The sequence below is a fragment of the Arthroderma uncinatum genome (genome assembly GCF_011692745.1).
Source record: "Arthroderma uncinatum strain CBS 119779 chromosome Unknown scaffold4, whole genome shotgun sequence".
In the NCBI taxonomy this organism is placed as follows: Eukaryota; Fungi; Ascomycota; class Eurotiomycetes; order Onygenales; family Arthrodermataceae; genus Arthroderma; species Arthroderma uncinatum.
Window position 1 is genome coordinate 260,812 of NW_022983866.1, and position 14,727 is coordinate 275,538.

The 14,727-nt window shown below is 49.7% G+C and overlaps 5 protein-coding genes across 5 annotated transcripts; 3 read left to right on the forward strand and 2 right to left on the reverse strand.

Moving 5' to 3' along the window:
* Positions 1 to 35: 35 nt before the first annotated feature.
* Positions 36 to 1,561, forward strand: GIQ15_05448 (cell division control protein 12; the record flags this gene model as incomplete). Its single annotated transcript, XM_033552865.1, has 5 exons — positions 36 to 53; positions 197 to 272; positions 329 to 587; positions 641 to 1,246; positions 1,321 to 1,561. The coding sequence occupies 5 exons, from the start codon at positions 36 to 38 to the stop codon at positions 1,559 to 1,561; spliced, it is 1,200 nt and encodes a 399-aa protein (XP_033404009.1).
* Positions 1,562 to 3,096: 1,535 nt separating this feature from the next.
* Positions 3,097 to 7,058, reverse strand: GIQ15_05449 (uncharacterized protein; the record flags this gene model as incomplete). Its single annotated transcript, XM_033552866.1, has 4 exons — positions 3,097 to 3,171; positions 3,298 to 3,675; positions 3,737 to 4,164; positions 4,229 to 7,058. The coding sequence occupies 4 exons, from the start codon at positions 7,056 to 7,058 to the stop codon at positions 3,097 to 3,099; spliced, it is 3,711 nt and encodes a 1,236-aa protein (XP_033404010.1).
* Positions 7,059 to 8,128: 1,070 nt separating this feature from the next.
* Positions 8,129 to 9,064, forward strand: GIQ15_05450 (vacuolar proton-translocating ATPase subunit; the record flags this gene model as incomplete). Its single annotated transcript, XM_033552867.1, has 6 exons — positions 8,129 to 8,176; positions 8,231 to 8,248; positions 8,582 to 8,694; positions 8,752 to 8,836; positions 8,886 to 8,971; positions 9,022 to 9,064. The coding sequence occupies 6 exons, from the start codon at positions 8,129 to 8,131 to the stop codon at positions 9,062 to 9,064; spliced, it is 393 nt and encodes a 130-aa protein (XP_033404011.1).
* A 788-nt stretch (positions 9,065 to 9,852) lies between these two features.
* Positions 9,853 to 11,224, forward strand: GIQ15_05451 (serine/threonine-protein kinase PRKX; the record flags this gene model as incomplete). Its single annotated transcript, XM_033552868.1, has 4 exons — positions 9,853 to 10,024; positions 10,109 to 10,201; positions 10,273 to 10,397; positions 10,502 to 11,224. 4 exons carry the CDS (start codon positions 9,853 to 9,855, stop codon positions 11,222 to 11,224), a joined length of 1,113 nt encoding a protein of 370 aa, XP_033404012.1.
* Positions 11,225 to 12,240: 1,016 nt separating this feature from the next.
* Positions 12,241 to 13,375, reverse strand: GIQ15_05452 (alpha 1,6 mannosyltransferase; the record flags this gene model as incomplete). Its single annotated transcript, XM_033552869.1, has 2 exons — positions 12,241 to 12,284; positions 12,337 to 13,375. 2 exons carry the CDS (start codon positions 13,373 to 13,375, stop codon positions 12,241 to 12,243), a joined length of 1,083 nt encoding a protein of 360 aa, XP_033404013.1.
* Between the last annotated feature and the right edge of the window lie 1,352 nt (positions 13,376 to 14,727).

A 14,727-nucleotide genomic window follows, 5' to 3' on the forward strand; every position in this document is an offset into this window, starting at 1 on the left:
TAACTCTATCATACCTCACCCCCGAAACCAACACGATGTCCGCTCCAAACAACGTACGTGCTCTCCCCCCCCCCTCCCCCCTTCATATCCTTGCATTGAGACTCGTTGCGGGTCTCTGTACGCGGCTCTGGAGTGTCCTCTTCCTAGAGCTGTCGACTTGTCCTGACGGTGAACGGTATACTGACTCCGGCAATAGATCAGGATCCGCAAAAAGAAGAATGTCAAAAAGGGTATTCAGTTTAGTTTGATGGTGTGTGGTGCTAGCGGAACTGGTATGTGGCCCTGATACTGCGTTTGTCGCGTCCCTGGCTGATGTCAATGGCTCTAGGTCGCACCACCTTCGTCAACACTCTATGCGGAAAGCAGGTCCTTCAGGGGAAGGATGCTGATGATGCTGGAAGCGCCCACCTCGAGGAAGGAGTTCGCATAAAACCAGTTACTGTTGGTATGCATATCTCAACGTACGCTGGACAAGACAACATCCTCACTGAAGCTATAGAACTAGAACTTGACGAGGAAGGCACACGCATTTCTCTCACCATCGTCGACACCCCCGGATTCGGCGACCAGATCAACAACGAGGAGAGGTATGCTTGTAGATCTTCTTTTACAGTATGGACATGACTAACTGGTGTGCTAGCTTTTCTGAGATCGTTGGATACCTCGAGCGCCAGTACGATGACATTTTGGCCGAGGAGTCGAGAATCAAGCGTAACCCAAGGTTCCGTGACAACCGTGTCCACGCTCTTTTGTACTTTATCACACCCACCGGCCACGGTCTCCGCGAGCTGGATATCGAACTGATGAAGCGTCTCTCCCCCCGTGTCAACGTCATCCCCGTCATTGGCAAGGCCGATTCGTTCACACCTGCTGAACTCGCCGAGTCGAAGAAGCTTATTATGGAGGATATCGAACACTACCGTATCCCCGTCTACAACTTCCCATACGACATCGAAGAGGACGACGAGGATACAGTTCAGGAAAACGAGGAGTACAGATCACTCATGCCATTTGCCATTGTCGGTTCCGAGGACGTGCTCGAAATCGGTGGCCGCAAGGTGCGAGCTAGACAGTACCCATGGGGTGTCGTAGAGGTCGAGAACCAGCGCCATTCGGATTTCTTGGCCGTCCGCAGTGCTCTCCTCCACAGCCATTTGGCGGACCTGAAGGAGATTACCCATGACTTCCTGTACGAGAACTACCGTACCGAGAAACTCAGCAAGAGCGTTGAGGGAGGTGCTTCTGCGTACGTCTACACTTTTCTTATTTTTCCCTCTTACCCCTTTAATTCTATGTTCAACTTGTACTAACCTTCGCCAGTGCTCACGACTCTACCATGAACCCTGAAGACTTGGCCTCTCAGTCCGTGCGCCTGAAGGAGGAGCAACTCCGCAGAGAAGAGGAGAAACTCCGTGAAATCGAACTCAAGGTACAGCGCGAGATCAACGAGAAACGACAAGAGCTGTTGGCCCGTGAGAGCCAGCTGAGAGAAATCGAGGCCCGCATGCAGCGTGAACAAGCTGCTCAACAGAACCAGGACCCTAACGGAGAAACGGCATAAGCAAAGAAACCTGCCAAGACCCAAAGCTAAGCAAGTAAGGGAGCAAAGGCTAATGCTTGCGCGGTTTGATACTGCGGTTTAGAACGTTTTCTTTTTTGACATACGAGGAATGGAGATCGCACACACTCACACACAGGGGACGAGGGGATTAATGGTCCTAAGCCGCGAGGAAAAGGAAAACTTGGCTTGAAGAGAGATTCACTTTTTACGTTAAACATCATTTTCCCTCATGTATACCTCAATCAACCTCAACTCTCAGCTTTCCTTCTCACTTCCCTTCTTTTCTCTCCTTGTGTTTCTACCTGCAGTCTCTTAATCACCTTTCCTTAGCCATTGGTCTCCGTCCAGCTTGGACTTCGAATTTTTACCTGGTCCTGTCGAGGATCTACTTCTTTCAATCCCTCCCCTTTTTTATTTTTTATGCCCTCCATTGCCTTATGCAACCACCGCCCACCATTTTTCATACCCGGTTTCCGCGCGTGTTTTTTTTTAACCTCTTGTTTACTATTTTAAAGAAGAAGAGTAGTTTAATTAATGGTATTTAATCCTATATCCTCTTTCCCTTGCCATTTTAACTGTGCCTCTTGACTACGTTTTGGCAGATGCATTAAAATGCATGCAGGTGCTCGAATTTTTTTTGGCGCGAACACAAGGATTGGCTGCATGAGCTGACAGTAGAGATCCGTGACGTTTCAGTTGGATTTTAAACATGGCATCGGAAATCTGCGTCTGTACGACTCTTTGACAGCTGGCCGAGCCTGCTGACCAGATTCCACGCCATTTGTTTTAACGATAAACCCCCGTTTGAACGGGGAGAAGATACAGTACAATAGAACATGCAAGCAATAGCAACAATGACATCTAAATAATCTAAACACCCAAACAAGGCCTACGGATAAAATGGGAATATCAATCCTATCCACACTTTCTTGCTTGCAGAGGGGTATCTCAAGAGTTGCACGAGCCTTATGAGAAATTCGCAAATCATCCGTATGTAAAACTGACAAAAAGGAAATGAGGTCAGAGATACTAGATATGTAATTAAAATAGTCGAAAAGATAGAGATAGAGAGAAAGAGAGAGAGGACATGAAGAAGAAAGAGTACAGGGTAGAAACCTTCCACCAACCAACATGAAAGAGAAAGAGATCGGGATGATGGAAGAGAAAAGACCCCACAAAGATGGGAAGGAATCAAATGGTAGGAACAAACAAAGATGGTATAGAAGAATAGAAACATGAAGGACTAATTCATCGACAAAAAAAGGAGGGATAAAGGTGAATGAAGGAGAATGCATCATCATCAGTTGAAGAACAGAAGGAGGGGGTGACATCAGGCATAATGCCCATTCAGGTGCTGCGCGAATAGACGTTGGCCAGAACGAGAACAGGAAAAAGGTGCATAACGCTCGAATTGTAAAAATTAGATGCCGCAGGGCAGGCAGGCAACTTCAAATGCTCTCAAAAAAAGAGAATTGGACAAGAATGTCCCGTTGATTCCCAGTGTAATTTTTTTTTTGCTTTGCAGTCCTTCCCGTTTATGCAGGCTTGTTCCAGAAATCAAGGCTAGTGACGACATCTTCTCCGGCTTCGTCTTCATACGCATATATGATCTGTGGTATATCAGTTAGCAAACATGATGTGGAATAGGTGAGTATGAGAAAATAATATGGGGAATTGTTTACCTCTCTCGTTGAAGTATGTAGCATACGAATATTTCGTCCAGTCATAACATGTACCAATTCACTCGTTTCAAGATGTCGAATCTCAATGAAACTAGGTTCAAAAGCGAGGATGTAGGGATAAGAGAGGGCGAAAGCTGTAGGGTTACCTTCCCAGGCAATTCGCCAGTCTGGTCTAGCTCGCCACCCGTTACGGTTGACGAAGAAGGAGAAGTCTGAATAGTTGAGTAAGAACTCTCCGTTAAGTCTTTCAATATGAATGGGTTTGACGTTTTCTTTTCTCGCGACGAAATCAAGAGATGTATCGGCTTGGTCTAGCAGGGATTGTCTCTCGGTAGTTTCTAAACTGACGACCTCAAAGCCACGGGAGCAGCCGACACAGAGGGTTGATCTTAGGAAGTGAACAGAGGATGATTCAGCGGGGATGTAGAATTCCTGATGTAATTAGCGATCTTATTAGCAAAATGTACAGCGCAGATGGTTGGATAGTATATACCTTAAATGGTTTCAATGCATCTTGACCACTCTGGAACATTTTGCTTAGAGGCTTCTTCTTGCCCTTTGCAAGGTTCTCCATAGGTTCGAAAACCTTGATGGTCGTTGATAAAGTTGACGTCTTTACAGAGCACACCAGGTGTCTGCCTAAGCCGATACCGGACTTGAAGAAATTGGCATGCCCTTGAATCTTCTTGGGCCGTCGCACCATAGCGCTCTGGTTATCGTTTGTATCCAATGCCTCAAGCGGGTAGGAGCTTAGAGTCTTGTTGGCTAGCACCAGAAGCAATTGATATTCTTCCAAAGTATCGATCTGGGTCACCGCACTAGCTTCAAGAACACGTTTTGGCGTTGATGTTTTGTCCTTTGGCCAACGTTCGGAAACGTAAATGCCATTATCCGTTCCGTATACCAGCTTTCGTCCTCCATCTACAGTCATGATGTTAGCAAATATTCGGGTTAACGTATGTAAAAATATGACGGTGGTACGTACCAATAGGAACCAAGCAGTTGATTCTGTTAACGGCGCTGAAGAAGTTCTCGCAAAGAGTAGTCTTCGAGTAGAAATTGCTATTTCTCTCTCGTAATTTCCGCTGCTGCTCTTCAACTAGTTCGATAAACCGTTTTCTCTGGGTCTGTGACGTTGCATGGAGAGTTATATCGTAACCACCTTTGCCCAGATGGCGGAAGGTAACGGGAAGCCCATCCTTGGCTGAAGTAGGAGTAGCGTTAACCGCCCTCCCTCCTGGAATGAGGCCGGCAGCAGTGGGACGTTTGTGGATACCTAATTTAGGCAGGACTTCTTCCATCTGGGTGATGACAAGAAGTTCAAGCGGGATTGGTTTCTTATATACTCGGTACTCCTCCCGCTTATTCACAGGTTTTATTCGAACTAGTAGGACGGAATGATCGAATAGGTAGGCGGTGACCTCTGCTGAATCAGTAGGTCCCTTCTTGAATGCCATCTTAATCAACATCACTCGGTTCTCCTCTGTAAGCTTCAGATCAACGTAATCGCCGGGGGTGAATTTCAACGCAGAGTTCAATTGAACGAGATTGAAGTGGTTCTCTGCTTTTCCACTCTCAGTGTTCACTCGAGAGAGGAAATCTCGGATCAAGACAATAGCCTTGGGGATGTCTTCCTTGTCTGGGCTGTCATCGGCAGTATACTTGGCCACACCTTCCAGCAGCAGTGGATATCTTGCTAATCGGGTCGTAGGCTTCGTAAGATAACCGTTCAACTCAAGCTTTCGGGACTCCTTCAAGCGCTCCGTCTCTTCAACGAATTTGGCAAAGGCCGGGTTGGAGGATCGTTCCTTTTCAAACTCATATTTTCCATGAAGCTGGTTGGCTCCGTATCTAATGAATGGATCGAAACGGGGCACAAATTGAAGGAAGATGTCGCCAATTGTCTGCACAACCTGGTTCTCCTTTTGCCGGGTGTTTAATGCCTCGGATAGCTTAGAGTTGACACCCAGCACTTCTAGACAGTTTCCGAATACCGTGCGTATGAACTTTTCTCGGCGATGCTCAGGGATGGGAGAAAGGTTAGAGTTGTTCAGCGAGCGCAGTGGGCGCATCCAGAAGTCCCTCAAGTATTCCAAGTCCTTTACAAAGTCACGTTCGGTATACATAAGCTCGAAGATAATCTCCTGTCGCTTCTTCTCACGGTCGTCAAGGCTATCAGCCACCTCCTTGGGTACCATGTTGATCCACAGTTTCTGGTCATCGTTATCTTCCTGGTCATGGAGACTGCCCTTGGAGGCAGATGGTCTTAGTCCAGGCTGGGGCTTGAGATTCAGTCGTGCCTGTTGCTCTAGTCGTCGGGGGCAAGCAATTGAATAACATAGCTGGTCTCTGGTACAGGTTGGGGAGTAGCACTCGGTCAAGAGCGTAAAGACACCATTGACATCGTTGACGGGAGATTCCTCACCCATCGTCTCCCTAAACTGGTAGAGCTCGCCGGGTGCATCTCGCAATCGGTGGTCATAGGTAACGTCATGGAACAGCTTTTGGGCATCCAAGGCTCGACCAAGGAGGAGAGCCAGATTGCGATCTGTCGTCTTGATAATGTACGATATCAAGTCAACTGCTTCTGCACCAGTAAAGGCGTTCGTGTAAGCCAGGTCATTCTTGATACGTTCCCCGACCGCGACTCGTTCCCTAAATACAGCAGCTACCCGAGATAGGAGAGCAGGATATGCAAGCGGGGTCCTGCGGTGAGCAGTACCCGCTGGCGGAGGAGGCCCTGCCATCGAGTTGTTGGCTGATTTCGTTGGGAGAGGCTTTTGCAAGCTGTTGTTTCGTTCTGGGGTGACAGTTGACGCCATAGATAAAGTACGTGAATTAACCGAGCTTTCACTCGGGTGTCTAACACGTAACTGAAGATCTTGCTGCGGAGGAAGGACGTGGTGGCCGGAGTGTGCAGGAGTGATAGGTTCGTCAATAGTTGGTTGCATGGAAACTGGAGACTCCATGAACTGGCGGTCCATGCCTCCAGCTCGCTCACGGTCCAAGGCCGACTCTCTCCTTCTATTCGGCACAACCCTTCCAGAGCTGATCGTTTGGGCGTGGTCGCGGTCTGCAGAATAAGAGCTCATCGACATGGCCCGTTCGTTGTCGTGTCTCTCTGGCACTATGCGGCCCTGTGCTGTCCTAGATCCCATGGAATGATAGGATTGCTGGCGGAAAGCATTGACAGGGGTAGGCGGGTACTGTGATTGTGGCGATTGGTACGAAGGAGGGCCTCCGAGTCTTGCCATTGAACGTGATCTATACTGATCCGAGTTCAGAGCGGGCGGAGGTAGAGGTCGATTCTGGGGGTTCGGTTGCTGGAATTGAGGAGGAGGCATCGGCCCTGGCCGTGAGTCCAGGCGTTGAGGGTGCGGGTACTGAGGTCGGCCAGGGTAAGGTCGCTGCATGCTCGGCGGATATTGCTGAGGGTTCTGCGGGTGCATAGGGCGCTGCTGGGGATGGGGAGGGGGAGGTGCGCGGTGCTGTGGGGGAGGCCCCGAGCCGTTGGGTTGCCATTGGGGCCTGTGGTATTCCGCTGGCGGATTTGGCGAATATCCGCCACGAGACTGTCGCATAGGCTGGGGAGGTCCCCGGGACTGCGAGTAGGAGTCAGACGGGTGCGAGGTCATTGTATGTGCGCGCTCCTGGTTGAACTGTGGCGTTTGCGATGTCATCGTCTGAGACCGGCCTGGAGGCGGCGTGCCTCCGAAAATCTCAGAAAAGGCAGCATCTCGCTGGAAGGACGAAGCAGGGCCACGAGAAGCTCCAGGCCGGTAGCCCCGTCCTTGCTGGGCTCCCAGATCCGCCATGATGGAAGCTGGCTATCCCCTCTCTCGATGTATGTGCGAATACCCTGGGGGACTGCAATGCAGGCGTCGGGCCTCGATTATTGATGGTAAGACTGGTGATCTTCGAGTCGGTCGGTAGGAAGACAGTGCAGGTTGCCTGCTTCGTAGTAACATCCAAATTCGAGCCAAAAAAAGATAGTTGACTATATTGAAGGTGATCAGCTCGCCTTCATCCTCCGAGGAGCTAGCCACGCAGTCTAAGAGGGCGAGACAGCGGTGCAAAACGCCCAGCGATGCCCTATATACCAAGACGAAAAGATAGAGCGCCTCAACAGCAGGCTATTCGGCAGGGGAGAGGAGCAGGGTCTTTCTGTGAGGGCTATGATAGGGATCCCCTCATGCTCGAGACGGGGAGTCGAAACACGAAAATTCAGCGGCCGTTGCAGGACAATGCCGGGCCAGTGGTGAGCTGGCACAGGAGAGAACGCGGCGGCCGGACAGGGCTGGTGGTCGGGTGCGAAGACAGAGGATGGCGGCCGTGATGCGCGAGTTGGATGTCCTCGTCGTCGTCGTTCGAGTTCAGTCTTGATTAGGTGCAAGATGGATGTGACGAAGGAGGCCGAGAAGGGAAACGTATCTCCGTGACCGCACCTCGACCTGGGCCTGTCAACGCAGTCTGCAGCTCGTATATTTGGCGTAGAAGCTGTATTCAGCCAGTAGATGTGTAGAGGATGTCGGTAGGCATAGAAAAATGAAGAATAGAGGTGCAATTCCTGGTTTATTCAGTTGTCGAGATTGTACGGAGGTTGTATCGTGTATTCACGTGATGAGGATCCTGATTGGGCCTGCTCACTTCAATATACGACAACGGATACAACAAGAGAAGAGACAAGATACGACAAAGAGAAGAGACAAGACAGTATACGAAGAGACAAGATAAGAGACGAGACAGTATACGAGAAGACAGGAGATAGGATACGACACAGCATCGATATAGAGACGACAGCTAGCTTCACTTGCTGCCTACGGCAATCCAGACGGTGGATGAGAAGCATCTCTACGACAGGATATTGCCCGGAGCTGCAGACACAATGGTGGACAGTGAGCTTGCTCCCAAGTTTGCCCCCTTCTTTGGGATGGTCAGTTCTGCTTCTTCCCTCCAGCTTGACCATGGCTAACAGTTAGAATAACAGGCCGGTATAGCTGCTGCTGTAAGTACCCTTCCACCTCAGAGCTCGGAGTATTGAATTCAGGCTATCGAAAACAGCATTAACCCGCCGGTCTTAGATAATCTTCGGATGTACGTTACCTCTCGCTCGCCGGAGCTGGGGTCTCCCTTATCGAGGACTCTAATATCGAGAACTCCATATTGACATTGAGTTATACAGGTCTTGGAGCTGCATATGGCACAGCAAAGGCAGGAATTGGAATTGCAGGTGTCGGAACATTCAGGCCTGATCTGATTATGAAGGCATGGCCCAATTCTCCCATGTTCATTGCTGCGGTTATGAAGAAGATTTGCTGACATGATGGTACCTCTACAGTCGCTGATACCCGTCGTCATGGCCGGTATCATTGCCGTGTACGGGCTTGTCGTTGCCGTCCTCATTGCTGGAGACCTAGGGCCACCACCAGAGACCCATTACAGCTTATATACGTACGTTTATATACCGTTTGACCAACGAGGATGGATCGAATATTGACTGGGTTTTAGTGGGAGTTTGCACCTTGCAGCTGGACTTTCGGTCGGCCTCGCAGGCCTTGCTGCCGGTTATACCATTGGAATAGTCGGCGAAGCTGTGAGTTCCGTCAACAAACTCTTTATGGGCCATTACTAACATCCATCAGGGAACGCGCGCCTACATGCAGCAATCCAAAGTGTTCGTGGGTATGGTGTTGATTTTGATTTTCGGAGAAGTTCTGGGTCTATACGGGTACGTCTGTCTCCTTGTGGCTGTCTATAATATGACACTAACCTTGGTAGATTGATTGTCGGCTTGATTCTGAACTCGAAGAGCTCTGCCTAGACTGGTTACTCGGAAGCTGGACCTACATCCAGCTCCAACTTTCTCACATCTCTCTTCATCTCTTCATCTATCCATCTATTCATCCATCCATCTCTCCTAGCTCACCAGCAAGAGCTCTCCGGTGTCCTTGTTGTATATACTCCAGCGACGCGTCCCTACTGCCAGCCACGCAGCAACGGGTGTTTCGGGATGTTTTACTGCGCCTTCTTTAGACATCTTCCTGTACTCTACTACCTAATAGCATCGTAACAATATATATCTACACGCCCTGAGTAAGCCCTGACTAAGAGCCCCCTGATGCCCCGCGTTACGTCAGAGTGCGGCTTGTTAGTGAAAGCGCGCCCGAAACAGCGCCGTATAGCTTGCTTAGCTTACCAGGAACCCAGAAGAGAGAAAAGTCTGCCCCGAACGCGATGTCTCGTCTGGCTCTGCTTCGGCCTACGGACGGTTTGGAAGTCAATGGCAATCACTGCGACCCTTCGTTGCCCCGGACACCGCGCTCAATGCCTGCTGAGCATGCTGCATGAACTACATCCAAAGGATCTCTCGTTGCCGAAATCTCCGAACCCGTTTCTCCAGGCCTGGTCCTCTTGCTAGTCGTGGATTCGGCATGGCGAGGTGAAGGGAAGAAGAGCAAGAGAAGGAATATACTTGGGAAAGACTGCTTGTCGGGATATATATACACACACTGCGTCCTGTGCTACGAAACTCTGCTGCTCGTCCTGATGGCGACGACGAAGTTGATAAAGCAGCTTCTGCCCGACATATCTCACGCACAAGGACCCCAGATGCAGCCAGAGCATCGCGAGACGGAGGTGAAGCCGGACCGTCTCTCATGGCCGGCGTCGAGGCCACGAACGCCCAGGGACGTCGCTGAAAGTCGCATAAGGGAATTGGCTGGTTTACCGGATCGGAGGCTGGCGTTTGATGATTTTGAGCTCGTCAAGACATTGGGGACTGGTGTGTACATGCGGGTTGACCGGACAAGGCCATTTCCAGGGCTTCATTAACTTCTGGGGGCTTCGTTGCCTCTCTGTCAAACAGGTACTTTTGCGCGCGTCTGGCTCGTCAGACTCAAGGCGACCAAGGAGCCCAACAGCAATGTCTTCGCCCTGAAGGTCCTTCGGAAAGCTGAAGGTAGGTCGTTTCATCCTCGAAAAGAGTGAGATGGGTGGCCATTGGCTAACGGAAGATTTGTCTACTCGCAGTTATCAAGCTGAAACAGGTCGAACACGTAAGAAACGAGAGCAAGTGCTTGTCAAAGGTTGCCGGGCATCCTTTCATAACAACCCTGGTTACGACCTTTTCAGACGAACTCTGCCTTTACATGCTGGTACGTAATCTGTCCCCGTCTCGTTTGGCACTAGCTGTCAGAAAAGAAAAAGAGAGGCGCCGGTTATAAGATATTTCACGGGTGGAGGCTGACCAAGTCTCTAGCTTGAATATTGCCCTGGTGGTGAAATATTTACCTTTCTCCGTCGATCGCGCAGATTCAATGAATATACATCCAAGTTCTATGCAGCTGAAATAACGCTAGTAATCGGGCACCTGCATGACATGCATGGAATCTCCTATCGCGATCTCAAACCCGAAAACATCCTTCTTGATCAAGACGGCCACCTCAAACTAGTTGACTTTGGTTTCGCCAAACAACAGTATAACTTAGAGACATATACCCTCTGTGGCACGCCAGAATACCTTGCTCCAGAAGTTATACATAACAGCGGCCACGGCCTTGCCGTCGACTGGTGGGCGCTGGGTATCCTAATTTACGAATTTCTCGTCGGCCAGCCACCCTTCTGGGACTCAAACCCAATGGGCATATATGAAAAGATTGTTGAAGGGAGAATCCGGTTCCCTGCAAATATGGCAGCTCCCGCTAAAGATATAATTAGCTCGTTGTGTAAAGTGAACCCGTCGGAGCGACTGGGACATATATCCGGAGGAAGCCAGCGGGTTCGGGACCACCCGTTCTTCGAAGGGATCAATTGGGATGACCTGTATCATAAACGGATGAAGGGCCCCATTGTACCGGAGGTAGGTCATCCGGCAGACACGACCAATTTCGAAGAGTATCCCGAACCTCCTGACCCAGCCACTCAAGCTGTTTATACCGATGAGATGAAGGAGAAGTACGAAGAACTATTTCAGGACTTTTGAAGCAATGAATGAAAGAAAGGAGAGCTGCAGCGGAAGATCCCCTCCTATAGATGTACAAGCTGCATTTACACGACGTTTATGCGCGACTCAAACTTGCGTAGCATCTCCGCATAGAGATACCTCATCTGCCTTTGAATACGCTGCTGACCTTTTACTCCAACATGCGGCTTGCGAATCACAATACTAATAGCCATTATCCCGATCGACGTCATCCATCCTCCACTGTTTCTCAGATATTCTTACGTGTCACTTCCCTGCTGCCACCAAACCTCCACGGGACGAGATCTTCTGGGTAATACTCCACTATATAACCGTCACCCCTACCTTACACAGGGATTCTACATATACTCCACACCGTCTATATAAACACATACCCCAAGGAAGGAACTGCAGCCTCAAAGTGGCAGGATATCATGTTCTTGCTCTACCGCAACTAGCTACTTTGGAACGTGACACATTTTCCGGCCTTGTGTTGGAATCTAATACTTTATTTAACTATCTATTATGCCCCGAGTAGAAGAGAGAGAGGAAGGAAGGAAATGGATGCTGTAACTCTGAAACAACAGAGCCTGCTCTGTGTTTATGGCTTCTTTTTCAGCCGGTTCCCCTAACTGTGGAAACATGATGCGAGATAGTAGACTTGTAATCCTTTCTAGAGGAAAAACATAGGTAAAGGGGACAGGGTGGAGCGTTAGTGGCTGTTATAGGAAGTATGAAGTGGTATCTGAAGGAAAGCGAGGTCGTAGGAAATGCTTTAAGAAAGTCTATGTATAGACGTCAAGCCGAGGGAGTCTGAACGGTAGGAAAATCCCTTTACAAGGGTTTTGGGGGAATGATCGCTAAATTAACTGACAAATAGAGTGTGGGGTTGTAAAGAGAATGGATGGACATGCCACAATGGGCTATGAAGGATCCATATATCCGGGTAATGCAGTTGTAATACTAAAAAGGGAATTATGGGGGTTGGTTCATCAAAAGGAGGAGAATGCGAGACATGTTAACGAGCAAAGAGCCCATTACCATTTGCCGATTCGCCTGTCTTCACTCGACTTCCACGATCCTATAGATAAAAGTTAGATCAAGGTCGTTCAATCATGTATTTAGGATCATACCTGAAAACTGGTGCTGGACAAAAGCCATCTCGCTGTCCAGCTCTTCAGAGCCCATCTGCTGTACACCCGGGCTGAAACTTGTAATCGGCAGAACAACAATGTCTCCCATCTGCTTTTGCTTCGTCATGCCAGTGAAGTGGGTAGCAGAGATATTTCTGAGCTTCCCATCCTCACTAGGGAAGTAGACTGGATCGTTGAAGTATCTGAAGATAGCATCCGTCCAGACCGCAGGCCCGGTGAATTCCACAATCGACCTATCCATTTTCGATTTCGTTAGAGGACCATCGCCCTTCATGCGCATTGTCTCCTCCGTGATCGTTGCAATCACATCTCGAAGAATTGGGTGGCCCGGCTTTGACTGGATGGTCCACTGGCAAAACTGTATTCTTCGCGAATACCACTTGGCCCAGTCGACACGGTCAGGATCAGCTTCAATGCCAACAACTAGTCCAATGGTCGATCGGTCAAAAGACGACGGTATCCATTCCGTGGCTGGCCGAATGACAAACGTATCTATGTCGGAGTAGATTCCTCCCCGAGCGTAAAGGATCAGGTAGCGGAAGAAGTCTGCCTTGAGAACAGGCAATGGCATGGCGTTGTATGCTTCGATGATTTCCGGGAAGGAGGCATATAGATATCTTAGAAAGTATAGTGCACTCTCGTCGTCGATGACCTGGTGGACGAACCCGGGATGGTATTCAGTCCAGCTTGCTTCCAGCGGCCGCAATGTCGGGTCGAACTTCCCGGAGGCGGGAGTGTACTTCCATGTCTGCCAAATATATCCAGGAAACTTGGCCGCAACGCTGTACGGGAAGTGGTATTTGAGGCGGTCTCGAAGCGTCTTTGGCTGTTCCGGGACAAGCTTAGCAGTGACCGGTGTGCTCTCCAGCACTTCTTCCGACTGTATTTCTTCTGATCGCTGGTGGTGAGAGTCGGTCTCCGCATTGATAACAACCGGGTTGGCGTGAGACGCGTGGAGGAGGAAGAGGCCTGAAATGATAACGAACGCAATAAACACGCATTTTCGAAAGGAAATCATGGTTGCTCGAAACTAGTGAGAACTGTCATTGGCACACCAGGGGGTCGCGGATGTTTGTAGTGGGCAGCTATCCGTAGCTGGCTTTGAGGCCCTGGCTCTATATGCTGCTTGCCATTAGATGGAATTATTGAACCGTTTAAAGATTAAGAAAAAGAAGGCCAAGAAAGGCTGGGGATCAATCCAGCAGAGAAGAGAATTAAAACATATATTAAGTGACAAAGGAAAAGGGAGGCAGGAGTGGGCAGTCTGGTGTGATATGTATCAGGTGTTGGAGGTTGGAAGGAAGATCCTTTTGGGGTACGTACCCCTTTCCGGTCAGCTTTCAACTACAACTTCATTCCACAATATAACTGCACATGAGGAGGACAGAGGATGATCCAGCAGAACAAAGGAGAATGCAGACACTCGAGCGCATCACGGCGTATATGTGCTAAACTGGGCCACCATCACGAGCAGAATACTACCTCGCTATCACCGGTCCGCCGCCGTTATTACCCTTGAACGGCCCAACTCTGTGCCCCCGTCTCCAGGTTCTACAAGTATCCCAGGCCAGAAGGGAACCGCATACGGATTTTAGCATCGGACGGCCTCACGTACGCATGACGTCTACCGCCAATCACGGACAGCAGGATGGGGTCTTGCACAAAGTTCCCGTTCGGCCTATCTTCTGCTCCATCGTCGTTCTGGAATGCGGATTTGCTCGACCATCTCTTCCGCTAGAAGATCGATCCAATCCGCCGGCGGTAGCTGTACAAGCTTTTTTGGCTCAGGGCATGGATGGCATGACGTACCTTGAAGAAAAACCTCTGCCAGTGTCCAATCAGACGGTCAGGTCGGCATGACCTCGTATGTACGCCTATTGAGTGGATGGAGCGTGGAATGCGCCAGCGATCCTGAAACGCGGATCATCCTCTTCCTCTCGCGACAAGCAGAGATGACGACGCCTCTGGACCAGAATTATCGCTGTCGGTTTCTCTGATAAAGATAATCCCCACGGTGGCCCCCTTGAGATTTTACCCTGCAAGGACCCTGTCTATACTTCGAGAAGGCAGATACAGCCCCCTGTCAGGAAGGCCCCGGACAGGGACCAGGAAGCTTGCGAAGCGTAAGGAGAATTATTTTGGCCCACATATTCTGTTAAGAGATTTTGGTTCAGTCGCCAAAATTGATCCCTGATCTTATTACGGGCGCTCTTCACGAGGCGACGGCACGGAAAGTCAAGCTACACATCAACCTCCCTGATAAGAAAGAAGCGGTGGAGATCGCCTCATCGACTCCTCCGTGCTTTCAGGTGATTACCTGACGCTTCATGTTGGGCTTACGAAGTATATGGGACTTCTCCATACATTTAT